This window comes from Perognathus longimembris, chromosome 8 (genome assembly GCF_023159225.1).
Source record: "Perognathus longimembris pacificus isolate PPM17 chromosome 8, ASM2315922v1, whole genome shotgun sequence".
NCBI classification, from domain to species: Eukaryota; Metazoa; Chordata; class Mammalia; order Rodentia; family Heteromyidae; genus Perognathus; species Perognathus longimembris.
Window position 1 is genome coordinate 44,552,621 of NC_063168.1, and position 26,658 is coordinate 44,579,278.

Here is a 26,658-nt window from a genome sequence, read left to right on the forward strand (position 1 = left end):
TGGTCACTCACCCTGGTTGGAGTTTCAAATCTGTTGTGGTGGATGATTGTGGCCCTCCCATAGTAACTGATTAGCAGAGCTGAGGAGGTAATACCAAGCGTCCTCGGTATTACTCTGGTCAGCTGAAATGTGAGAGACAATCAGCGATGGAATCGTCACCCCAAATCACTGTGTCTCAGACCGAGCGCGGAGTTGGCCCTGTGGCCGCGGCCCTGTGGCCCTTTGCTACGGTCATTGAGTGGGGCTCGGAACTTGGCGCCAAGATTTTTAGTGTGGCCCAGAAGCCACAGCCCTGTGGCCCTACGGTAAATCGGAAAATTGGATCTGAGCCCTCGTTTAGATGATCACCTACCCTGGGTGCGAGGGCAAATTTGTAGATTGTCGTAGTAGATGAAAGTAGAGTGCTCAGTCAGGAGAAGTTACCTCGGTGGTCGTCTGGGTGGACTTAGGATAGCAGAATAGGTCCCAGGGGCAGTTTGGACCCCCCAGAAATAGGGGAGCAAATCCACCGGGGAGCCTATCCCGGGTTCGGCACCAATGAAAGCATAGGTATCGGCCATCCCAGAGGACCATGAGGAGATAATCACAGGCAGGAGAAGAAGGTTCATAAGGAGGTTTATTAGTGGGGCCATAGTTCCCATGGGAGAGGGAGCTACATGGCTTCAGGCAGCTTCTCTCTCTGGGGGTAAAGGGGAAGTAGTTAGGTAGTGAGTAGGAGTGGCTCATTAGGTATGGGTGGATCTTGGGGCTAGTGGGAGGAGCTAAGGACCTGAGGCTAGGGAAATGCTAACAATAAGAACATGCAACCAGAACTGTGTCCAAGAAAAAGGGAGAGAAAAAAAATGACTGTCCTATCTCCTGCAAAAGATTATTATAAAGAAGGGAATGGCCAAGATGAGATAGGTAAGAAGCATTGGAAAGTTCAAAGCAACAAACTAGTGCAAGCACAGTTCTTGAATAAGGCAATAAGGGTAGGTACCAGGAATCCTAATTAAGAAAGCTCTTTTCATTTAAATGGAATGTATTTATTCCCTTCATTTAATAAAAGCTATATGGACTATTTAGGGAGGGCTCCATTTTCCAGATGGGAAGCTTAAGGGTTAGAGATGTCAAGTGAAGTATCTAAAATCAGAGGATTGAGGGAATGATTTGGAGGTAGGGAGACTAGAAAAAAAATAAGTATTAAGCATCAACTATATGGCAGGCATGTTGTTCGCACAATTTATCTCATCTTCTGGCATTGCAAAACCCTGAGGTCAGCATTTTCCCTAATCTACAGATAAGGATTTTGATAGACTGGAAATGGAAGCCAGAAATATCTATCTCAAGCCTTCTTTGTCTTTTCTTTGCAGCATACCATGGCTGGTGAGGTGTGGGATATGAATAAAGCCAACACAAATGTGCCCAGAGTTCAGAGCCCAACACAGGCATTTGAGTAATATGTTTGTCATTTAGAATTTGTGATCATCTATCCAGATAAAGTTGAAGTGTACCTAAGAAATAGTTTTCTAAATAATTTATATTGGATGTGAGTTTGTGGGGAAGGGTGTGTAAACTGTTTAAAATATTAACTCTTTTCTACTGGTACTTTGAGTTAAGTTACTCTTACATCCAAATCCAAGAAGCTCCCGAAAGGTTATATCACTTTGCAACACTGAGAGTTGCAAATTAAACCAGGACGCTCTTAGACCTGAAAGTTCCTTGGTAGCCAACATGCTAGGAGAAGAGCATGCCCAAGACCTGAGAGCTGAGTAAAAAGCATACCCAAGGCATGAGAGCTGAAGTGCCTGGATCCAGATTCTATGTCTTCCACTTCCCTAACAAGTCAACTGAACTCTCTAATCTCATTTCCCCTGCCCTTTAAAATAAAACTAAGCATACTTTCATTCATAAAAGGCTTTGGGCTGGATTCAATGACTTTAATCCAGGTAAGGCATTTGTAACCTTTTATTTGTAAAACAAGGAGAGATGCAGTTTCTTTTGATAGGGTGTCTCAGAAGTCACAGAACAATCGCTCCTTTGCTTCCCTGAAGCAGTACATTTGCACAGAAGCTGAGTACTTAGCAGTACAATCCATTCAGGGAATCTTACGCTAGGAAAGCTAATGATAAAAATCTGTCACCTTGCTAAGCAGAGGATGACAAGAACAGAGCCTTCAATGTTGAACGTGTGTTCACCTTCTAGTTCTTCCTCTGTTAATGAGTCTCTGAGAAAGCTCCTAGACTTCTCTCAGACCTCGAGTCTGAGGATGAGAATACCTGTCTCCTAAGGTGATAGAGGGAATAAATAAAATAATCAATGGTAAGTGCTTGGTGTGGTACCTGAACACATAGGAAGTGTTCAATGACTGTTGACCACTATGATTATGAATCCTACATTGACTTTCCAAAGCAGCACAACACAAATCTATTGCTATTTCCACTTGGCAGCTTTTCAGAATCATCGGCTACTCTTCCCAAGAAAAATATTGTACATATCCACCCCAATTCCTAACCCTGTGCACAAAAACAAAATTGCACTTACATTCCAAAATAAGTTGGTCTGTTTGTAAATTAGATGTGGCCATAACTTTAGTAAAGTGTACATAATAAACATACACAAAAATAATCAAGGATGAAATAAAGATAAATACGCTTAACTTTCATTTTATATACTATTTAACATGGCACCAAAAGTCTATTTTGATTCAGAGCCTGGTGGCTCACACCTGTAATCCTAACTATTCAAGAGGCTGAGATTTGAGGACCACAGTGTGAAGCTAGCCAATACAAGAAAGTTCATGAGACTCTTATCTCCAATTAACCACTAAAAAGCCAGAAGGGGAGTTGTAGTTCAAGTGGTAGAGGACTAGCCTTGACTGGAAAAAGCTCAAGGACAGCACCCAGGTCCTGAGTTCAGACCCCAGTATTAGCACAAAAGAAAAAAAATCTATTTGTTCTCACTAAATATAGTTAGAGATTTATTCATTTTTTAAATTTTATTGTCAAGGTGACGTACAGAGGAGTTATAGTTACACGCATAATGCAGTGAGTACATTTTTTGTCAAACATTTTACCTCCTCCCTCATTTTTCTCCCACCTTCCCTCCTCTCCAATCACCCCCCCAAGTTGTACAGTTAATTTACAACATATTGTCTTATGAGTATCGCTGTTGCATTGGTTCTTCCTTTGTCCTTTGTCTCACCATTTTGATGTTCCCCTTCCCTTCCCTAATTCAGATAAATGTTTATACAATATCCAGGGTACCAAAATCAAATACAGTGACAACAGAGGATAAACCATAGGAAAGAAAAACAGAAGAAAAAAGAAATAATTTCACATAGTTCATTAAAAATAACAACAACAATTAAAAACACTTTTTTCCCATATCTTGGAGTACTTTTCACTTAGGACTATCCTAGATATATACTAATTATTATCAGTGAGGGAAACCATAGAGTTTATGTTTCTTTGGTTGTGGCTCACTTCACTTAGTATGATTTTTTTCCCAAGTCTTTACCTTTCCTTATGAATGGGGCAATGATGGGCCGAGAATGTGGCTTAGCGTTAGAGTGCTCGCCCTGCATACACAAAGCCCTGGGTTTGGTTCGTCAGCACCACATAAACAGAAAAAGCCAGAAGTGGTGCTGTGGCTCAAGAGGTAGAGTGCTAACCTTGAGCAAAAAGAAGCCAGGGACAGTGCTCAGGCCCTGAGTCCAAGCCCTAAGACTGGCAAAAAAAAAAAAAAAAAAAAAAAGAATGGGGCAAATGTAATTCTTTCTGATAGAATTCCACTGTGTATATATATATCACATTTTCTTGATCCATTCATCTACTGAGGGACATCATATCAATATTAGATTTTAATGTCCATCAAATGAGAACTTGTAACTAGATCCAATAGAAACCCATAGAGATAGTCCCTAGATCATCATACTTAGTGTTCAATCACATACTCCTTTTATGCAGATACTTTTTATAGAATTCTGCTAGCAAATTTTCTTCTCTATTGTCAATCAGATATTCTTTCAAACTACCTGGAAGATGTTGTATTCTTATATTTTTAATAAAAATCCAAAATCTCATGAAAACTTTTTGCAATAGTGTATTTCTCTATTGTTAAAATATGCACTACAAAAGTTTTCACACATGACGATATCCATCATTATCATCCAGAACCATTTTCATATATGATCATTTTCCCCAAATCTCTCTTCCTAACACATTCTTTTCAAATGTTTTGCATTCTTCCTCATTATTAATGTATCACTTTCTCTCAAAGATATAAAACAAACATGCCTAATTACAAAACATCTGCATTGTAACATCATTTCTAATAATCATTGGTCATCATCATATACAAAGTAAAATCAACTACAGACTACTTAACTTTTCTAAAAAAAGAAATAAATTAAGCTGGGTACCAGTGGCTCGCACTGTAATCCTATTCAAGCAGCTGAGCTCTGAGGAATAAGGGTCCAAGCCAGCCTAAGCAGGAAAGTTTGTGAGACTCTTATCTCCATTTAACCACCAAAGAAGTTGAAGTGGAGCCATGCTTCAAATGTTAGTATACTAGCCTTTACCTAAAAGAAGCTCAGGGACAGCACCCAATCCTTGAGTTCAAGCCCCATGACAGGCAAAAAAGAAAATAGAAAACATTGAAGATATCTCTAGTTTTGTCAACTCTGTATAATAATTTTTCTTTTCTTTTTTTTTTACTGACAACAATTATACAAAAGATTCATTTTAACAAGTCCATTCATATGTATAATACTTTTTTTTAATCACAATCACCCCTCTATAAACCTTCAAGTGCTAACATGGTTCTGCCCAGGAGAAGACAGAACAGAATCAGACAGGCATAAAGGATGGTGCAGGCCAGTTATCAAAAGGAAGCAGCCAGGGCTGGGGATATAGCCTAGTGGCAAGAGTGCCTGCCTCGGATACACGAGGCCCTAGGTTCGATTCCCCAGCACCACATATACAGAAAATGGCCAGAAGCGGCGCTGTGGCTCAAGTGGCAGAGTGCTAGCCTTGAGCGGGAAGAAGCCAGGGACAGTGCTCAGGCCCTGAGTCCAAGGCCCAGGACTGGCCAAAAAAAAAAAAAAAAAAGGAAGCAGCCAACAGGATGAGAAAGGCGGTAAGAGGACACTAGGAAAATCAGCTGTGGCTTTCTACTCTTGTGCTCTGGCAATCCCACAGGGACTTGGGCATGGAAGCAGTATATCAGCCCCCAAGAGAACTGGGGAAATACAAGTCAAGATCCAGGTGCTGGCAGATGTGAGAAATCACTTCGTCTCAGTTACAGCAACAAGAATAAAAGATTGGAGAAGGACCACAGCAATAAAAGTATCTGGATAGAGTATTAACTCATAAGGAAATCTTGTCTTTCCCTTCATATAAAGAAAACATTTCTGAGTCCTGAGGGACTTCGACTAACCCCAAGGGCTATAAGGAATGACACAGCGAAAGCTGTCACCTAGATCTGTGCCAGTACTCCCACCTTTGAACCTATCTAGAACAGATGCTTCTTGCTGAACTGAAACAGTGGGTCAAAACAAGAGTTTTCAGCCAGGCAGACAGGGACAAATTCTTGGAAATGTTCCCTCTGGATTAATTAAATTCTTCCTGATTACTAAGGAGTCTGGTTTCCATGGAGACTGAGGCAAGGTTGAACTGAATATTAGCATTAAATAATCCCAGTTTTGAAGATATGAGATTGAGAAGGCAGGAAATGAGGCTCCCTAGCTGTCCCAAGTCTCTACACACAAAGTTGGTAAAGAGAAAAACTTGAGACTCTAAAATGCTATGTAAACTGCTTAGGATCATCCACATACCTAGAAGGCCATTCAAAACCAGGGTCTCATTGTACAACTGCTTACACATTTTCCATCTAAATCCAAGATTCTATGACACTGGAGCACATCCGATCTTTACTTAATCATTCAGTAAACATTTTAGCATCTTTTATCATGTTGTGCATTGGTATGCAAACTCCTAGCTAATAAACTAGGATCTGTAGGGAATAAAACTCTCTACATCAGCAGGCCTCATAAAGTAATGAATCTTTTCTTGTACACTTGATCCTCATTATTTACACAGTTGCTATTGGCTAATTCGCCTGCTTACTAAATCAAATTCCCTTCCTATTCAAACTCCCTGAATCATGTCAATGCACTATTCAAGCCATGTCATGAACTCTGTACCTGTCTCAAGTCCTGAACTAAATGAGCTTACTAACATAGTTGATTACATCCTTGATGATTCCATACCACGATGGATTTGGATAGAATAGAGATAAAGAATTACATCATTGATAAGAAGGAATATCTTGCTTTTTTCTGCCATACTTTTCTCATTTGCTTCCACAGCAGATAGTTACTACTCATCAGTTTGGCCTGATCTTGCCTTAGAAGTCTTGAGGTGATGATGCAGTAGAAACATGCACTACCTATATTCAGAGAACCCTCTTCATCTCCTTTCAAAACCCTAACATCGCTTCTTATCAATCCCAGACTTTCCTACCTAGCTTTCTAACTGTGCTGTTCTAACTTCCTCTGTTTCACCCCCTTGCATGGTCCTATGATCCAGCTATGCTGGATCTTCACTCATGCCAGAAGCCTCAGTACTCTTTTAAGGCATCAGGTTTTTTAAGGAACCTCCATACTGCTTTCCAGAGTGGCTTATCAAGGTTACATTTCCACCAACAGTGTAACAGAGTTCCCTTTTGGCCACATTTCCTCCAGCATTTTCTATTGTTAGTTTTCCTGATAATGACCACATTAACTGGAGAGAGGTGGAATCTCAATGATGTTTTAATTTGCATTTCTTTTATGGCCAGAGATATAGACCAGTTCTTCATGTGTCTATCGGCCATTATTTTTTCTCCCTCTGAGAAGTCTCTATTAGGGCGTTAGCCAATTTATTGATGGGGTTGTTGAGTTTTTGAGGTTTATTTGGGGGAAATTTTTTTATCTCTAAGTATATGTTAGATATGAGGCCCTTGTCTGATGTATAGCTAGTGAAGATTTTCTCCCATTCTGTGGGCTTTCTATTTATCTTGCTCGCTATGTTCTCTGCTAGGCAGAAGCTCTTCCGTTTGATATAATCCCATTTATCCAGCCTTTCTTTGATTTATTTGATTCTGGATCTTTCTTTAGGAAGTTTCACCCCATGCCTACAAGGCTTAGGGTTTCCCCTACCCCTTCTGTAATGTTTTCACAGTATCTGGCCTTACATTGAGGTCTTTAATCCATTTAGAATTGATTCTGGGGCAAGGTGATATATGAGTATCTAGCTACAGCTTTCTGCACATAGATAGCCAATTCTGTCAGCACCATTTATGTGAAGAGGCTGTCTTTCTTCCAACCTGTGTTTTGGGCTCCCTTATCAAATATTTGGTGGCTATATGTTTGTGGGCTTGTCTTCTATTCTGTTCCAGTGGTCCTCTGGCCTGCTTCCCTATGACACAGCAATTCTACTTCTGGGAATTTATCCAATGGACCACAAACCAGGCCAAACTAAAGCTACCAGCACAACCACATTTATTGCAGCATTATTTACCATAGCTAAGAAATGGACTCAGTCTAGATATTATTCAGTAGATGAATGGATCAAGAAAATGTTGTTGTATATACATACAATGGAATACTACTCATCCATCAGAAAGAATATTGCACTACTTGTAAGGAAATGGAAAGGCTTGGAAAGTATATTAAGCAAAGTAAGCCAGGCCCAAAGAAATATAGGCCGTAGGGTTTCCCTCATTTGTGGTAACTAGAATGTGCCTATAAATCTACAAGTAAACACATTGAATGACTAAAATAAATAAATAAAACAAGGACATGATACAGTATATAAGACCCTAGTCATTAACATTCAGAGACCAAAGGAGGCTATACATAGGAGTGGAGGACAGAGGCTTGTAGCTATGGAAAAAGGACCATACAAAATAATATTCTATGAAATGAACTCCAAGGAAAGGAAGCACAAGACAGTCTTTAGTTACCAGTGTTGCTGTTTTAGTTTGCTTTTCTTTTTGTCTTATTACTTTGTTTGTATTTGGGAGGGTAAGGGAGGGCACATAAAAGGTGGAACAAGGATGAACAAATACAACATGATGCTTACTAGACACTATGTGGGAAATGAGCTGGATATCTTATGGGTATGAGAGGGAAAGAATTGGAGAGAGCAATGGAAGGGGAGACATGGTTCAAAAAGAATTGTACTGATTGTGCCTGATTCATGTAACTTTAACCATTCTGTATATCAACTATACGAATACAATATTTAAAAAAGACATCAGGCATGGTTCTCTTCCTAAAAGTGAACCTTCCTGGCTATTCTAGCTCATGTTTCTTTCCCTCTGCTCTGAGTGTTTAAGGTATCTGTAACCAATAGCACACAGTTTAACGCAAAGACATTCTCTGAATGTTTCATCTGTTAATCTTATTTCAACTGCAAGCTCCCTGAACCCAGGACACTGTCTCTGACTTCCTCTGTGGGTTACATGGCAGTACTATGGGAAGAATGATACACAGTTTAGTGCAGCACAAAGACATAGTCAATTAACATATATATACATATGTATATAAACTAAGAACCTCCAAGGACTATTGCAGATTTAATAAGCCACCGAAAATGCAGTCTTAGAGCCTCAGGGTCACCTGTTCATGATAAGCAAATATATTAGTCTGTGGCAGAAATGGTGGGAATGGTTCCCAGCAATTGCAGGAACCCCACTAAGTTCACCCTGACCCGAAAAGTACTTACTTTTATTATTGCAACCTAAAGATTAGGGGCAATCAGGCAAGAAAGGTGCTAACAGCAGCTTAGAATGTGAAACTGGCTATTGAGAGGGGAGAACTCTGAGCCAGTTACTTTTCTTTAAACGATCTATTTGCAGAACTTAGATTTGCTGACATTTTACCCTTAGGCCTTTAACTGTTTTTGAAGATAAACCATGGTTGAGTGAATCAAAATAATTTTGCAGCAAGCAGTCATTTGACCAAAGCAAACCTATTGAGACTCAGAGTTCCTCGCTGATTACCACTTCCAGTCTCCATCAGACATAAATTTATTGATCAGAGGGGAAAAATGAATTGAAAACTAAGTGTTCATCCGAACTCCATTTCCTGCGTTATCTTGGGGTTATAGAAAGTCTCAGCTACACAGTTATAACCAATAATCCATCTCACTGGATGGTCACTAGATCTTTTTAAGTGTCTTAAACTCAGCACTACTGCAATCATTTTAGCCATTTTTGCCACATATTTTCTTTTCTATAAAGACCAAAGATTTCAATGTACTTCTACAGATACGTATTGATATCCCTTAAGTATAGCAGGTATGGAATCTCATGCAATCAGTGTTAAATGATGTACTTGTACCATTCTCATTGGAAAAGCATGAATCCTTCATCCTATCAATTATATAAAATTCATATTCACTCACTAAAAGAAATGAGCAAGTTGCTACCCATACAATGTCAAATCAGTTGCCTGTGACAAACCCAAACAACACATAAGGACACAACCCCCTCATTTGCTCATCTATTGTATAGCAGATAGCACATTACCTGGTTTAAAAAGCTCAGTAAACATTAAGCATATTATATGTGCCAACCACTGTGCCAACACTGGATTTTCAAAAAAGACAGAAATCTTACCTTTCTGCCATTTACAATATGTTTAAGAGACAAACATTGGATAAATAATATGAAATAATATATAGTTCAGAATTCTTACAGGTGACTAAAAAAGAAAAAGTGCTAAAAAAAAAAAAGGATACAATTTTCCTGGGAATAAATCAGTGACCCTCATTTATATCTGCAATCTGAGTGTCCTTTTTTTGAAGAAATGTTATTTGGAACTGAACTCAGAAGGTTGAGTTGAAGTTGGATGGGAGAAAAATGGGTGTGAGGCTTCTGGGTGGACCACCTGCCAATACTCTAAGATAGGGAAGATTCTAATGTATCTGAGGGACTGAGGAAGAGCATTTTAGGGAAATAGTATAAGATGAAGGTGCAAATGCTGGTGGAAAGGAGTATTTATATTAATCTGGGTGTCAAGGAAAGAACTAAGCCCTTCATGGCAGATAGGTAAGAGAATGTGAATTACATTGCTTAGAAGAATGCTCTGTATGCCACGTACAATAAGTGGGAAAGAACAAGATGAAGTGTTTGGAAAGCAGGATACTATCAGAAATCCAGAAGAAGGATTGTAGTGGTTTCTTTTAGAATAGTGCCCATGGCGATGAACAAAATTTCATGGAATCAAGAGAGCTTCCAGAAATGGAATCTAAGCATACTTTGAAATGGACTGGATGCTAAGAGATGAGGAAGAAGCAGCGAGGTTTGTCAAATTTCTAGTGGACAGTTGAATGAACAGTTGAATGATGGCAGAACAACTGAGAAGGAAGAGCTTGGTGGGGCTCATGGTCAAGAGAAAAATTTAAGCTGTGCCAATAAAACACTCAGGAGGATTGTAGAACAAGTGTTAGTGAGTGACAGACTAGAAGAGACAGACTAGGTCAGAAGGCAAGTGAATGTAGAGATCACAATACTTACATCATACTCCTTCTACTTAAAGCCCTAACAACCAAGATCTACCTAGCTGACACTATAAAGAAGAAATGCAAAATGTCAAGATACAAATAAAGGGAAGAAAGACAACAGAGAATACTCAAAAGAGAGCAACAGAGGAGAAAGAAGAATAACAGAAGTTAACAACATGACAGAAACCAAAAGAGTACTGAACAATCCAGAAAGTCAGATAAACTTAAAATGAACTTAAAGCATCCATTAGTTTTGGACGTTGGTGATGTGGTGGATTTGGGACCCAACAATAGTCGTTTTGATGAAGAGATGTCAATGGCAAACAGATTGGAACAGGTTGAAGATAAATTAAGATGGTATGTGTGAACAACACTTGTGAACAATGAAGGAAGAGAAATTAGACTGGAGTATAACGGGAGCCAGATACAGAGTAAAAGAAGATAACAATCATCAATAAAATCTATGTGCAATGTGAAGTTGAGGGCAATTTTGGTGTCTTCTCCCAAAAGAATATCTGAACAAGTAATTACAAGAAAGTGATTTACTTACATAAAAGCTTTGAGTGACAGAAAGAGAAAGAGGAAAAGCTAACACATGAAAGAGTCATCAAGAGGTTCAGTACTAAGTAATTAGAAATCATGCTATCATTGAAATATTATGTAGAATATATTTGAAGTTGCTCACCCAAGAGTGTTCTGATGGATTTTAACTCTTTAGTACTTCCTGATTTGCAAAGCCTTCAGGACAGTTGAATATGTTCTCATAGGTGCCATTTGAAGATGGATGAGAAATCTAAGACAACAGGTGTCTGTCAAGTTAAGTCTGATGATAGCTTATTGCCATGGAAATAGCTACCATAAAAATGAAGGCCAATAAGATGTGAAGCAGGACATATACATGTTTGATGTAGTCTCTCTGTTGATATTCACAATTCACATCATTTGTAGCTTGAAGACATAAAATGGCTTGTGACTAGTTTGTACCAGAATTGGCACGTAAGTTTACCTGATTCCTAACCTCTAGATATCCCTGCCTCTATATAAAACTAATTACCTCAAAGATCAGAGCTATTTGAGAAGTAAATTAACTAAATCACAGTTTTTTTTAATATATTCTGGGTGACAAAAGCAAGAAATCTTTTTAGGAATATCAACAAATTAACCCAGTGTTTTCAGAGCCCATACTTCATTCCAAACCTGCACACAATAGTATAGATTGTCAGAGAATATTAAATACAGTCCCTGGTTTGATGTCTCACTAAGGAAATACTGAATAAACACAAAGAAAGAGATCTAAAATTAGTAGAAGGAAGATATGATTAAATGAGACTGGAGGTGTTGGTATTTTAAAGTTATGGCAGTGTTTTTTTTTTTCAGAAATGAGTAGAATCTCAGGGGTTATGAAGAGTAATGATTAAAGCTATTTTTGTAGATGCTTCAAACTCCAAATGTTAAGAGAAGCTATCTCTGAGTAATGAGATTGCAGGTAACTTTTTGCATGTATTTACATGTTTCATAAGTCAGAGTAAATACATATTACTGTGATAGCAAAGAATATGTTTTAAATAACCAAAGATACAGAGCAAATGAAATTATACAACCTAAGAATACCATTTCTAAGTATTCACCCCAAAGAAAGAAAACTCTATATTCTCAAGCATTTTAAAAACACTTATATAAATGATTAAATGCTTAAACTGTATATAAATGATTTATTCTTACCTTTCATGTAAGCATAAATATATACAATTTTGTTCCACAAAAACTAGAATAACTCAGATACCGTCAACTGGTAGATAGAATACTATTTAGGAATAGAAAACAAGAAACTACCGACACATAAAACAGCACAGAAGAACTACAAATGCATCCAGCTAAGGGAAAGAAGCCAGACTCAAAGATGAAATTGTATTGTTTACAGGAAATGGATAGAGCTAAAGATCATGTGAACTTAAAAAAAAAAGCCACACTGAAAAAAAAAAACTTCATGTTTTCTCTCATATACAGAAGCTAAATGCACACACACACACACACACACACACACACACACACACACACACACATACACTCACTCACAAAATAATGTGAGTGTAAAGCTGGACCTGTTTGAAGGAGGGAACCAGTGAAGGGGGAAGGAAAGGATAAAGGAAGGGGTGAATCTGGCTGACATACTTTGCAACACATGAAACCCATAAAAGGGGGAAAAGGGATGAGAATAATAGAATGGGTGATTTTGATCAAATACACTGGTTGCTTGTATGTATGGAAATATGATAATAAAACCCCTTTAGTACAATTAGTATATGCCAGTTTTTAAAATTTGCATATAGGATAACTTCCTGAATATGATACTTTGGGAAAAGCAAAACTATTGTCACAGAAAACTGATCCATGGTTGTTATAAATTGAAGATTAAGGAAGGGTTAACCACAAACAGGAAACACAGGGGAATTTAGAGGTGGATAGAATTATTTTATACCAATGTTGTGCTGGCAATCACATGGCTATGCATTTATCTGCACCCACAGACCTCTAAATCAAAAGAGTTAATTTTTCCATATGTAAAATTTTAAAGGAGAAATTAACACCAAACTAAATCACAAAACAGGGTATATTAATAACTCCACTCTCTCAAATAAAAGAGTAGAATATCATCTCAAAGGCAAATTAAATAATCAAAGATGTTATCATCAAGATGGGTTCCATGGGCATCAGTGGAACCAAGTGAGAACTCAAAGACGGGATTCACCAAATCTCTAGATACAAATGCAGATAACAAGACACCAAAGTTGATTTCAGAGTCATAAACTAAAAATGATATAAAAATCCTTCGTAATGGTGAGGATATATGTATGGGTTCTTTAGATAGCAAACAATCAAGATCAACTATAGCTTAGATAAAGAAGACACAGAAGAAGAAATAGTGGGAATTTTTTTTAATAACGGAAATTTTAAAAAATAAAATAAAGTATAAGAACATACATACTGAAACAAACTCCAATGATTTGGAAACAAAAGACTTTTTCTTAATTTATTTTTTTTCTTTCTCTGATGATTCTGTATTCTTTACCTTATATACAGTGTACTCATGCACATCTGTGGGATGGTTGGGAGAGGGCACAGAATCAAAAGTAAAAGGGCGAAAAAGTGCAGCACACGCAACATTGATGAAAGTGAACTAGGCAACTTGTGGGTGGAGATGGGAGGGAGGGAATGGAAGAGAATGAGGAAACAGATGACACTATGCAAAAGGAAATGTACTTATTATCTGATGTATGTAAAGGTAACCCCACTGTACATTGCCTTTAAACAACAATAAAGTAAATTAGAAAAAAAGAAAAATAGCATGTGAGACAACTTTCGTGTGCCACTCACTAACCTTGAACAGTGCTGTGGCAGTCATTTAACTCATGTTTCATCCAGACAAATCTAGGTGCAAGCTAGAAACCACCTAACCTGGCTTTGTAGATTTCTCATGCTCTGCATCTTCCATAAGCTGTTAAGAGCCGCTCATGCAGAAAGCACTGAGCATAAATATATAAATATCCAAGCCGGAAGTGGGGCATTAATAACATGGTGTCATCTTTAACCAGTAAGAAATATTAGTGTATAGATAGTCCTTCCCCTCCACTCAGAGCAACAATTCTAATATATGTTCGGAAAATCTCCTAAATCAAGTCTGTGAAATTAATAAGCAATCACTAGTAGCAATAGCCAACTCAGTAATTCATCCTGAATTTGATTACCTTTCTTCATATTTAGGCTCGTACTTCTGTCCTGTATGCTCTAAACTCCCATTACCCACAGGCCCCACTTCAGCTCAGGCTCTCAGGCCCTAAACAATCAGGGCTTGGGAAGGCTTCATGGTAGGTCTAGAACTGTCAAGTGTTAAGAATGAAGAGATTGTCTCTTAGGGAGTTAGCAGCAGAAGGCATGGCTCTAACCAACTTCCCCCACCCAGCTTAGATCACAAAAATACTCTGAAGTAAAAGGGCCTGGAATTGTATGCCCTAATCCCAAAAGAACCAGTCGTATTACAGAAGGAGCAGTTCTCAAACAAGAAGGCTGAAGCTAGAAATAGGAGAAATGTCTGTTATGTCATTGGAAATTAATTTTAAGCATGTTAACTTACCAATTTATTAGAACCAAGTGGGTTTATAATTGTAAACTACTGTCCTTGTGCCTGAAGTGTATGTTTCTTTCCTTTACATAATGAACAGTTTACTAAATCCTGGTTAGAACCTTAAAATAGAACATAAGCATAATCGGTGTATTTTATAGACTTTTCTGTATGTATTTCTAACAGTTCAACTTTTGAATTCTCACCACTGTTTAAATGGTAGCTTCATTTTTCCTCACTGTCTTCTTCTCTCTCCCCAGGTTAATATCCAACACAGGTATTAAACACTTGCCCGTTGTTCAGAAGATTCAATCTCTCCAAAAGGTTTTACTGTAAGTTTTTCACTGAATTACAGTATGTCAGTCAGCTTTCTGTCACTATAACAAATGCCTAAGATATAATTAATCTGTACAGAGAAAAGGTTGATTTTAGTTCACTATTTTAAAGGGTTCAGTCAATTATTGATTAGCCTAATTGCTTTGGGCCCGCAATCATTTCAGGAACACATAGAGACGCAAAACCTTTCCACTCATGGCCAGAAAGAAAATTACAAAGAAAAACCTGGGATTCCACAATCCCCTTCAAGGGCATGACCTAAAGACCTTCCACTTGGTCCTATGTCTTAAGTTTCTACTATTTCCCAACAATATTGATCCATGGGCCACACACACAACACACAGGATTTGGAGGGGAATCATGATCCAGAGTATAGCAAACAATTACTGACTCTACTCAAACACCTGGCCCTGATGCCTCCATGGCCTCGACTATCCATTATGTTGTCTGTGTCCCCTAAATGTATTACTGTGGATAAACCAAGATAGGAAGGCACACAGCAAAGTCCTTGATTTTTACCTGCAGACCAGTCAGCCTCAGTTTGGAGGAAGTCTATAGGTCCCTCAACAAGTGTTAACAAACCAAGCTTGTGGCAAGGTCACCAATCTCACTTTTTCTCAGTTATTAATGTTTCATTACTGCCTTCCTATAACCCTACCATATTCTATCATCCTCCCCTCTTCCCTCCAGATTTCCTGTACTGCTCTATAAATACAGAACCTATCTGACAATTCATAGTAAAATGTTAGTTAGTGACATGCTGTCTTATCCTTTTCCCAAGTTGCCTATATTTTAAAAGAGGGAACAGGCAATATACATTGGTCATTTTATTTCTAATAGTTAAATAATAAGAATATAAATAGATCTGAGAGAAAGAGATCAGGAAGTTAAGTAAGAAGGGGGGAAGCTACTAGAACTTAAATTGCTTCAAGATATTTACTACTTCTACATATATATGTTAGATCAGATGAAATAGGGAAGTTTGATGAGAAGAATGACAAATATAAAAATTAAAAAGTGAGAACGCCATCTTTAATTTATGAGGGAACAAAAATCAATGGTGAAGTTATTCTGTAACTCAATAATGGACAGGAACAAAACACCTATCAGAAGAGAAAGATGGAAGGAGGTAGGCCTACTGAGGTGAATAGAGGAAATGAGTTTGGAAATAACAGGTCAATTGCAGTGTCTATGTCAGAGAGACTCGTGACACAGACTAGCTAAGAAACCTCTCAAAAAGAGAAGGTGTCACATGTCCACAATTCCATCTTTAAGAAGAAATGTCATGGCTGGGGATATGGCCTAGTGGCAAAGAGTGCCTGCCTCGGATACACGAGGCCCTAGGTTCGATTCCCCAGCACCACAGAAAACCGCCAGAAGCGGTGCTGTGGCTCAAGCGGCAGAGTGCTAGCCTTGAGCGAGAAGAAGCCAGGGACAGTGCTCAGGCCCTGAGTCCAAGGCCCAGGACTGGCAAAAAAAAAAAAAAAAAAAAAAAAGAAGAAATGTCATAAGAAAAAATAGTGAGAAAGCCATTTGTTCCCCAAGCTTTGGTCTCATTATCTTCTAAACAAAAACTATATTAAAACATTACCTCAGCTAAAATCATATCATGCAAAGTAAACTAAACATGGGAATGTTACATGGGTGGGGCTGGCATAAATGTCTAATTGTCTGTACTTCCTTCTAGAGACATTCAAGATAACATAAACATTCACATGATTGAAAGAAACTCTTTCATGGGACTGAGTTTTGAAAGTGTGATTCTGTAAGTAAATGGGGGAGGGGAATCTAATGAGAAACATTTGATTTTCCACTTATTGGTTTTCTCCTTCTTTGCTTGAATAACTTTGGTATTTCACCAGCCTTCTGTTTCTTTGTTTTTCTCTCATCTTCATATCTCAGAATCACAACACGGTGTTGTGCTAATAATTTATGATTCTGTGGTGTGAACCAAAGTATTTAAAATTGCTCTTTGAATGATGGTATCCTGTGATGCAGCATCTGTTCCAAAAGACAGAATAACTTGTGCATCAATAAAGCTAGTTATTGCCTGGCCGGCTTCTGTTACCCAAGAAGTTTTTTTTCAAAAAGGCCAGGAAAGAGACTGACTTGGGAAGAAGAACTTTCTTCCATCATAGCCATATTAAGCAGCTCCTATTCAAGCCCATGCTGAGTATAAGATGACTTCTCATTTTCTTGGAAAAGTTACATTTTTAATGAGTTCAAGTTACTCCCTATGACTTCTCAACAAGATTTTCAATGCACTCTGCATTGTTAATGAACAACCTTCTAATCCTTTGTGCCAGTATCCAGCATAGCAGTTCACCTCCTCTTGGTAATGGCCAAGTGAGCACTGTATTTATGGGATCCATGGAAGTGAGATGTATACAGAATGACATCGGGGGAAATAGTAATTCCCACATTACATCTGAAAGGAAAATATTTTATCTTTACATTTTATAAATTTTTGCAGGCCTTTTGTTTTTGTGTTGCCACACTATCTTTCTCTAAATGGACGTGACTGTGTATATTTAGACTAAAGTACAAAAGAAATGTATATGTCCTATCATTTCTTAACTAACTCCTGTTTACGGACACTGCACTTTCACAGAATTTAAGTACACACTTTTCAAGAGAGGATGGTTTTCTTCAACGAATCAACAGTTTTTCACACATGTCTCTAAAGGATAAATCTATATTTGTGAGGACAACAGCTATGTTTCTTATGCTGGCTGGTCCTTAAATCCATAGATAATAGAACCAGAAGATTCATAAACAACACAGCTGAAGTCTCCAGTTGCTCTTAGCTGGGGTGTTTCATCTAACACAAGGGTTCTTTCTCCCATGAGGGCCATCCAAATGCACTCAGGGAAACTCACAGAGCCAAATGACACTGGGGTTGAAAAAGCTTTCTATTCCATAAAGTCTTTCAAAATTTTGAGGCCTTACTCTAAAATAGACACTTTTATTTTTTTTAGATCACCAAATAATGAAGGGTTATCAGGAACTTGAATAGTAATTCAGGGAAATGAATAGTAAAAACCCATTGAGTGGAGGCCTCTACTCACCTTTACACTGCCACAGCAGGCAGAAGAGTACAATGGAGAAAGCACCTGGCAATAGCCTGCTAGAAGAATAGCTTAATTTGGAATTCATAAAGTGAGATTCTGTGTGTGGGCTCATGAAAAACTGGCTTCATATACATTCCCTCCTTCCCCAGGTAGCTTTCAGCAAGTTTGCTTGCCTCAGTGAGTTAAAATGGCAAGTCCTCTACCTTTTAACCTACAGGAGGATGAGCTTCTGGGGAGCAAGCCAGGGTTTTGACCCCAGGAACACAACAGAACTGAAGTAAATGGTGATATACTCATTCCTTAGCATCTGCTTAGATCACCATTTTCATTACCACCATCACCATCAAGTTTTCAAACTGGAACTGTTTTAACAGACTAAGAGTATATTTTAAGATATGTTGGCTTCCCTTCTATTCATAGTTTCATTGCCCCAGAGCCTCAAGGCAGGAATTCTAGGCATATTTGGGTATGAATGATGCATTATTGATATCAAATAATAGCATTCCCTTCCCACATGGTGGTATCTGTTGATGGAGAAACACATCAAGACAGAGGGCTATCTAGAATGTGAGAATTTTTAATTTTTTTAAGTTTTACTTAATCATAGCCATAGCTGTCTGCATAACATCTGTGTCCTTTGAAGATGAATTTTCTCATGTATAGACAAATAAGTAGAGCCCATATGGATGTGCACACTCCTTGAAGTAGACTAAAAATCAACCAACTAGTGTGCCCAGGCCAAAGCCATCCCATAAACTAAGACTGGCTTTCACGTGTAGTGATACGGAACACTAACATGAAACCTAAATGAAGCGAAAGTAGCCTTTGAAAATAACAGCTGTACACAATTATTCTTAGGTTTCAAATTTGATCAACAAAGTTTATGAACACTGGTTTTTAAGAACGTTTATATAAGGCTGGGAATGGTGGTTTAGGGGTACAGTGCTTCCCTAGCATGCACAAAGCCCTGGTTCAATTCCTCAGCACCACCAAATAAACAGAAAAAGCCAGATGTGGCATTGTGGCTCAAGAGGTAAAGTGCTAGCCTTGAGCACAAAGAAGCCAGGGACAGTGCTCAGGCCCTGAGTCCAAGCCACAGGACTGGCCAAACAAAAAAGAACATATATATTTCATATTCAATGTGGACCCAGATCATAAGGTCTGAAATTTACTGTCTGACCCTGAATAGAGAAGTCTGTGGACCCTCAGGTTTGATCCCAACACTGTAGATTAGGAGCATGTGCCCCAGCATCCATCACCACCCTTGGACAGGCAGACAAATATGTCTACAGTCTAGGATGTTGCTGAAAGAAGCATGAAAGGTGGGGAGCAGGATGGTGCACAGGTATTTCTTCATCACTAGAGCCCATTGTTTGGTTGCTAATATTGTAACAGATTCAATTTGTACCTCTTTGGATATTTTCTTTTTGATCAGTTGGTTTTTAGAAAGAGTTAAAATAAATATATACAGTTGTTCTCCTGTGACTTTAAGATTTTCTAACTACACATTGCTGTCTAGGAAATAAAGTCTTGAATACACAGCGGCTTCTCTGGGTCAGCTTCTTGAACAGTGTTGTTTGTAAACCCACTGAGCCTGACAGGGAAAAGAACCTGACAGCAAAACAAGAGCAGGTGGTTAGAGGCTCCTCAGGCTAAGCTCCCTGACCTTGGATGTCTGTTTTTGTTTTCAGATTCACTCAGGAGCAGAATAATGCAGAGCTGTCCGCCCAAGGTGTCCTTGGGCTCCTCTGTCCAGGCAAACCTACTCCCTGACCTTCTTAGCACAATGAGCATGACTGTTCTCCTCCCTTTCTCCCTCCCTCAGAGACTCACTCACATCACCTCGCCCTGCCACAGCCCACAGTCTCTGTAATTGATTTCTCTTCCTTTCTGACTTAACCCAAAGCCACCTCCACAAACCTTCAATAACCAGGGCCCCATGGGTCACAGGAAATGTCCAGGTTACCTGACAACTTAATTAGATCACCTCTGGATGCCAGTCAGGCCCACTGTTGTGGGCGAAAGGCTTACAGCCTTAGAGAAAGGTGACACTAAACCTTCTTTCTCTCTTAGAAACATTTGTTCAATAATTGTATGATCTCTGCCCTTCAAGACGGAAACAATCTTCATCTGCTCCTCTCATAATGGATTTTCTATACATGGATGATGTAATACATGAAAACACGGGATCTAGGGAGTGTGTCTTTTTTTAAATTAAATTTTCATTTAGCCCTTGCTTGCCACAAAGCTCATTTATTCCTTTGAATAGATAATACATGCACATAATATAAACTTCAAAAGTTACAAAAGGTTACACAGTGATAAATCAGTCTCCCTCCCACTCTTATCCCCAAGCTTTAAGGGTGACATTTTATTTATGCCACTAACCTGTACTATCTGACCTTGCCCCAGTGCTTCCAATTATGAAACCCATGTATTGTTTGTATCTGACATTATTGGTTTTTTAATGGGCCTTTTATTTCAGATGGCTGAATAAGAATGGGATTCAAGAAATACACAACTGTGCATTCAATGGAACCCAGCTAGATGATCTGTAAGTAGCCCTGACTTCTCCTTCCAGGCCATTGAGAGGGAAATGGCTCAAGCAACAGTTATATTTATGCCATTCTGTGTTTCCCTTCTTCTTTCTTCAACTCCATCCCCAGGAATCTAAGTGATAATAATAATTTGGAAGAACTGCCTAATGACGTTTTCCAAGGAGCCTCTGGACCAGTCATTCTGTGAGTGACTTCCTCCATTTCTGTACAGAAGAGCTTAGTTTATGTACATTAGAAGTCATCTCTCTCCAGCTCAGAGGCTTCTAAAATCACCTGGCAAGAAAGGTCCATTTTATTCATCTACAAAGATTTTTTAGGAGTAATTTAAGGTTGGTTCAGAATCTGAGTTTCATTAAAATGGTAAAAAGAAGAAGAAAGATAACATGTAATGAGTGCTTACCAAGTATGAAGCATTATTCTAGAAGTTGTGTGTGTTCTCCTTTAATTCTTATAGTACCCTTGGTAGTAGGAGGCAATATTGCTCTTTTAGAGAAGGAAAAACTGGATTCCCTGTAAGGGTTAACTAACTAACTTGAGTTTGTACAAGTTTTGTTTGGTTTGGTTTGGCTGTAGGACTTGAACTCTGGGCCTGGGCACTATCCCTCAGCTCTTTTGCTCAAGGTTAGTACTCTAGCACTTTGAGCCCCAGTGCCATTTCTGCTTTTGGAGTGGTTATTTCAGAGATAAGAGTCTCACATGGACACTTCTGCCTGGGCTGGCTTCAAACTGTTATCCTCAGACCTCAGCATCCCAAGTAACTATGATTACAGATGTGAGCTACCAGAACTCAGCTTGCCCATTTTACATCAGATATTTAAATCCAATCTAGTCTGATTTATGGTATAGGTTACCATTCTGTTATATGTCTTCTACCTAGAAGGACAAGTCCAGTTCTCTTCCCTCACTCTCAGTACCTTGCAGACCTCTACATACATGATTTAACCCAGTACGATCCACATACACATCACCTTTGGCTCCTCTTTCCAGATCCACTGAGAGGCATTTGGTGCCTCCAGCCCGGCATCAGAAACTCCCCTCCTGTTGGTACATCCTCATTCTCATCTTTCTGTCCAAATTAGCCCCCTCTTTTCTCTTCATATGCATGCTATAGCTTCCCTTGAAGACCATTCTAAGTCCCACCTCCTCCTCTGATGACCTCAGCATTCAGTGTCTTCCTCCTGTCATGCCATAGCCTTTATGACTTGGTCTGTATCACAATTAACAAAGGGCTTTCTAAAATGTGTTTTTCTGGGCTCTAAGATAAACCTACCAAATTTACTAAAAGAATCTACTTCAGAAAGAAGATAGGCCCACAGAAGGAAGAAGTAAGTTACAAGAATGGTGGGCCAAGAAATAAGCATGAATAAATCTAAAGATTTAGTAGTTGATTCCTATGCAGCCTGCCCAATTCAGGCTTTGGTAGCCATGTACTCATACCTCTCATTTGGTAGTCACCAGACACTCCCGTGTATGGTTATCTAACAACCTATAATCTACCAACATTACTTTTATTTCCATCCAATAGCGTACATTCTCTTTAAAGCTAAAATGCATGTATCTTAGAATTTTACTCTGTATAACAGTATAGGAACATCACAAGTGTTCATTATTATTTATAGTATGCTATGCCCATACATTGGGATTTTAACCTTTTAAGAATATATATTTGGGGCTGGGGATATGGCCTAGTGGCAAGAATGCTTGCCTCGTATACACGAGGCCCTGGGTTCAATTCCCCAGCACCACATATACAGAAAACGGCCAGAAGTGGCACTGTGGCTCAAGTGGCAGAGTGCTAGCCTTGAGCAAAAAAGAAGCCAGGGACAGTGCTCAGGCCTTGAGTCCAAGCCTCAGGACTGCCCCCCCCCCAAAAAAAAGAATATGTATTTTAAGACAGATGTATTATCCTAACCAATTGTTCTAGAGTTCCTGGATTGAGATAGGCAATATATGCAAAAGGACAAAGCATTGGCATGATTAGAGCAGACTGTCTCCATTTAAAATCAGTTATTTTCTTATCAAAGCCTTGATGTCCTTGCTTAAAAATTGACAAAGCCAGTAACACCCATTTCCAATTACTTCCTGAAGCTTAAAAATACATATGTGATATATATATATAACATATATATACACCTTACTCATCAAATTTTAATTATACATCAGCCTGTTATATTTCTTATACATATTGCAAGAAATAAAAGGAATTCCTCCTCCTATATTCTTGTTATGGAGGAATTCAGACAAGAATAATCAAACATCCAGTTTAATACAACAGATTCTCATAGGAGCTATGAAGTACAAAGCAGGACTCTGGACTAACAAAGGCAGAGTATTGGGAATATAGACCAGGTATTCAAGTATACTGAGTCCCTAGAACTTAAGATGTTCAATGTCTCCTTTTTAAAAAGTACTTGGGAGCCAATTAGACTAACAAAATTCTTCCAATGTACTTTGGATATATAGTAGTTTGTCCATTTCATTTAGCTGAGAGTCATAAGACCTTTAACTTTTCCTAAATAGAAACCACTATCTGTTCATGGAAGAGCTTCTGAGCGATGGGATAGATTTTCATATGACTTTTGACAGATACATGTTGAATCGAAAGCACCTCAATGCACTGCTTCTAAAACTGTGTATATTGGACATGATCCACACTTGCTCACTACCTAGCTGGAAAATCTGGGACCGGAGAAGGGAAGTGACCCATTAAATGTTAGCCCACAGCTGTAAGAAAAAGACAGTAGACCAGAAGCTAGCTTTTCTACCTCATACTCCCATGTATTCCCATTGTATCCTAATCGCATGAATATATCTATTCAATCATCTAAAAGTTATTTAAAAGGTCTTTTGTAGCTGGTAACAAATTAACTTTAACAACAGCCTCTTAGCCTAAGAATGTAAGTCAATGCTATGTAAACACAGCTCATAGGAATATCTCCTGAGGTTATATAAGTAGGTTCCAGGCCAGGCTTACACAGCATTAAGATAAACAGACATCTTCATTGGCACTGCCCTCATAGGGGTCCACCATTTATTGGGCACTATGGCTGCCTCCAGACCTCTCCTGAGGCTTCAGGTCTTCAAAGAGGATCAAAGGCACATCTGGTACCAGTCAGACCCATGTGTAGAAATTAAGTCTTACTGGTGGAAACCCAGAAGTATTGAGAACATAGTACAGAAAGAGTTCAAGGCCAGATCTTCATGTCCAAGACCCATTATGGGACCAAAAAGTTAAAAGAGTCCCAGGTGCCCCTGGTGTGCTAAGATCAACCACAATGCTTCTTCCAAGATCTGCAAAACCATCATGGAAAAATAATGGCCATCAGCATCACCAGTGCCATTGCCAAGCTATGCAGCAAGAAAATGAATAGACAACTCATGTACACGCTTTATTTGTACTTACATATATCACACACACTCACACACAAACAAACCCCACAAATGTTGGAACAAGTGTGGTGGTACATTCCTGTAATCCCAAATACTCAGGAATTGAAAGTAAGAGGATCGTGGCTCAAAACAGGTCCAGATAAAACCATGAGAGCATCTCAGAAAAACAAACTAAAAACAGAAGGACTAGGACCATGGCTCAAGTGCTAGAACACTCACCAAGCAAGTATAAGTCTTCAGTTTAAACCCCAGCGCAGCCCAGAGAGAATATTTGACAGGAAGCACAAAACAAAAATCCCCAGCCAGCCTTGTCAGGAATACAGGCAGAAAGAGGGCTGTCACCGGCAGATACAGTTCTTTAGAGTCTTAAAGTTACAGGCTCTACTTTTCCATGCCCATTGCATCAGAAACGTACAAAACCAGAATTTTACATGAATAAAATTTGTAGAAACTCCAATGGAATTAAGAAGCACTTTTCCTGAAGTAAAGAGGAATACCTCAATGCATAAGGATATATGTCCAAGATCCTGGCCCAGAGCCCAGCGTATAATTGCTAGTTTCCTTTCCTTCCCCTTAGGGACAAGTTGATCACTTTAACAATCAAGCCTCCCCTTCTGGGGCTTTCAGGTTAGTCTAAATTGTCCTTCAAGCCTCTCTGCTCACTAGCCTAAGAAAATAATAAATAGCCTATCTCAGGTCCCATTTCCAAACCTCCTATCCCAATGTGTCTACACTTGGGCTTGAGGGCCACTTAGGTAAGTGTGTAAAGGCCCAGCTCACCTCCAGTGCCGTAAGCAGATGGGGCAGAGTAAGAAGGCATAGGACTATGTGCAGACTGCCCACAACAGATGCTGTTCAAGTTAGTGTTGGAAATGTGTCTTAGATCACATGTCTTCCCCCAAATGAGGCTGATAGCAATACTCAAATTGAGTAGCTTTACTGAAAAGTGCTCTCAGGGTCTACGTAGAATGCCTGATGGGAACAGAGTCTGGCTGAGAGGAAAATTGAACTGCAATGCATTTGCAGCAGAGGGCTCAGCAACCCCATGGGGAGCTCTGGAATTAGGACCTTTGCAGAACTGAGCTGAATGACAGCAAGGGGGCACACTTTTTCATAAACAGTCATTGGGTACAGGCTGTCCCTTAGGAGGGAGCTGCCTCTTGGGTAAAATCAGTAGTGGTTCCAAACTCAAGTCATACAGTAACATCACTCAGAAACCTTAGAGGACTAATTTTCTTCCCAAGAGTTTCTTCCTCACATCAAGGTTGGAGCTTGAGAACTCGCATGTCTAGCAACTTCTCTGGTAAAGGTGATACTGCTGGTCCAGAGAGCACTCTGACAATCCCTGTTCTAGAAATGATGCTGAGAATTGGGAAGCCTCGCTCAGACTCCATAAACCATTTCCACAAGCTGAGTGATGAATCCTCCTAGGCACAGACTTGGGCTTTGTCCCCAATGAATATATGCCAAGGATTTTACACACTAGGGGGAGACCACCCAAACTGGTTGATAGTTCCTTTCCTAAAGGCGAATCTCCAACTGAGAAATGAACAAGCATCTGAACCCCTGGAGGTCCAAAAATAAGCTGTGTCTGCAAAGAGAAATCAGTGCAGAGAAGCCAAGGAGCTACAGACAATCTCCATCACATTTCAGAGGAGCAGCGTCTTCATATCCCCTTCATGAGCCTTGACCTTGAACAGCAACAGCCATCTAAGTTTTCACCTGATATTCTGAACTCAAACTGTTTTTTTTAAGCAATCAAGCAATTTCTGTTTCCTTGGGAAACAGTTTCCTGTGGGGAAAATTTAATGCATTGCCTTTGCAGGCTGGAGCCAGTACAATCATATTCTGATGGTTTATCAAATTGATTTGGCTATAGCTCAGATTCATTTGATAGTTCAGATTCAAACACTGAGTTATTTGTATAAGAATGATTCTCTTCCATTACCAGTGTACCCACAGTCCTATAGATAGTAAATTGCCTTTTTATCCCACCTGGGATCATGAAAGAAAGGTCTTCTAGCCATCTGTCAATGTAGTATACACCAAAAATGTGCTCTCACTTATGGAAATGATTGACCTGTAATAACATCTTTGCTGGGAAAAATAGAAATTGTTCAAATCAAATTTGTGGCAGTGGCTATAACATACTTTATTAAACGGGGCACAGTGCGCTGTTTAACTCCTGCCTCTCCTGACTTGCTGTCATTACTGACTGCTATATCTCTTGGTACTCTGTAGCTCAACACCAAGAATCCTAATGATACTGAAACAAGGTAGGATTACTAAATCTCTTCAGGGCCAGCCATCAGTTCCTAGTGTTTCTGTTGGGAAGATTTAAGTTCTCAAAAACTCTTATTGCTAAATATAGCATGTTTTGAAATGTTAGCCAAAGTGCTATTTTCTATTTTATCTAAAAGTTTTAGCTAGGATTTATTTTAGTATAACAAGGTTAAGGTTGGAAGAAATAGAAAAAGAGAAAAACATTTCCTGTTCTCCATGTAGAAAATTGGAGTTATGACTCCCCAAAGTGATATCTTTAAATCGTTGTAAAAAGGGGTCAGTTCATGAGGACGATGCATGTTGAGCAATGCCAACCTTTCCACCAACTATCCTCCTGATCCCACTAATTCCCTCACATTTCACTTTCA

At 39.0% G+C, this 26,658-nt stretch overlaps 1 protein-coding gene across 1 annotated transcript in view; it reads left to right on the forward strand.

Annotated features, from left to right (window-relative positions):
- The window catches only part of Fshr (follicle stimulating hormone receptor), a 163,247-nt gene that overhangs the window by 125,954 nt on the left and 10,635 nt on the right, over positions 1-26,658 (forward strand). Inside the window, exons 5-8 of the mRNA XM_048353582.1 lie at positions 14,913-14,984; positions 16,676-16,753; positions 20,545-20,613; positions 20,726-20,800. Coding sequence (XP_048209539.1) covers positions 14,913-14,984; positions 16,676-16,753; positions 20,545-20,613; positions 20,726-20,800 — 294 coding nt within the window. The remainder of the gene's footprint in view (positions 1-14,912; positions 14,985-16,675; positions 16,754-20,544; positions 20,614-20,725; positions 20,801-26,658) is intronic.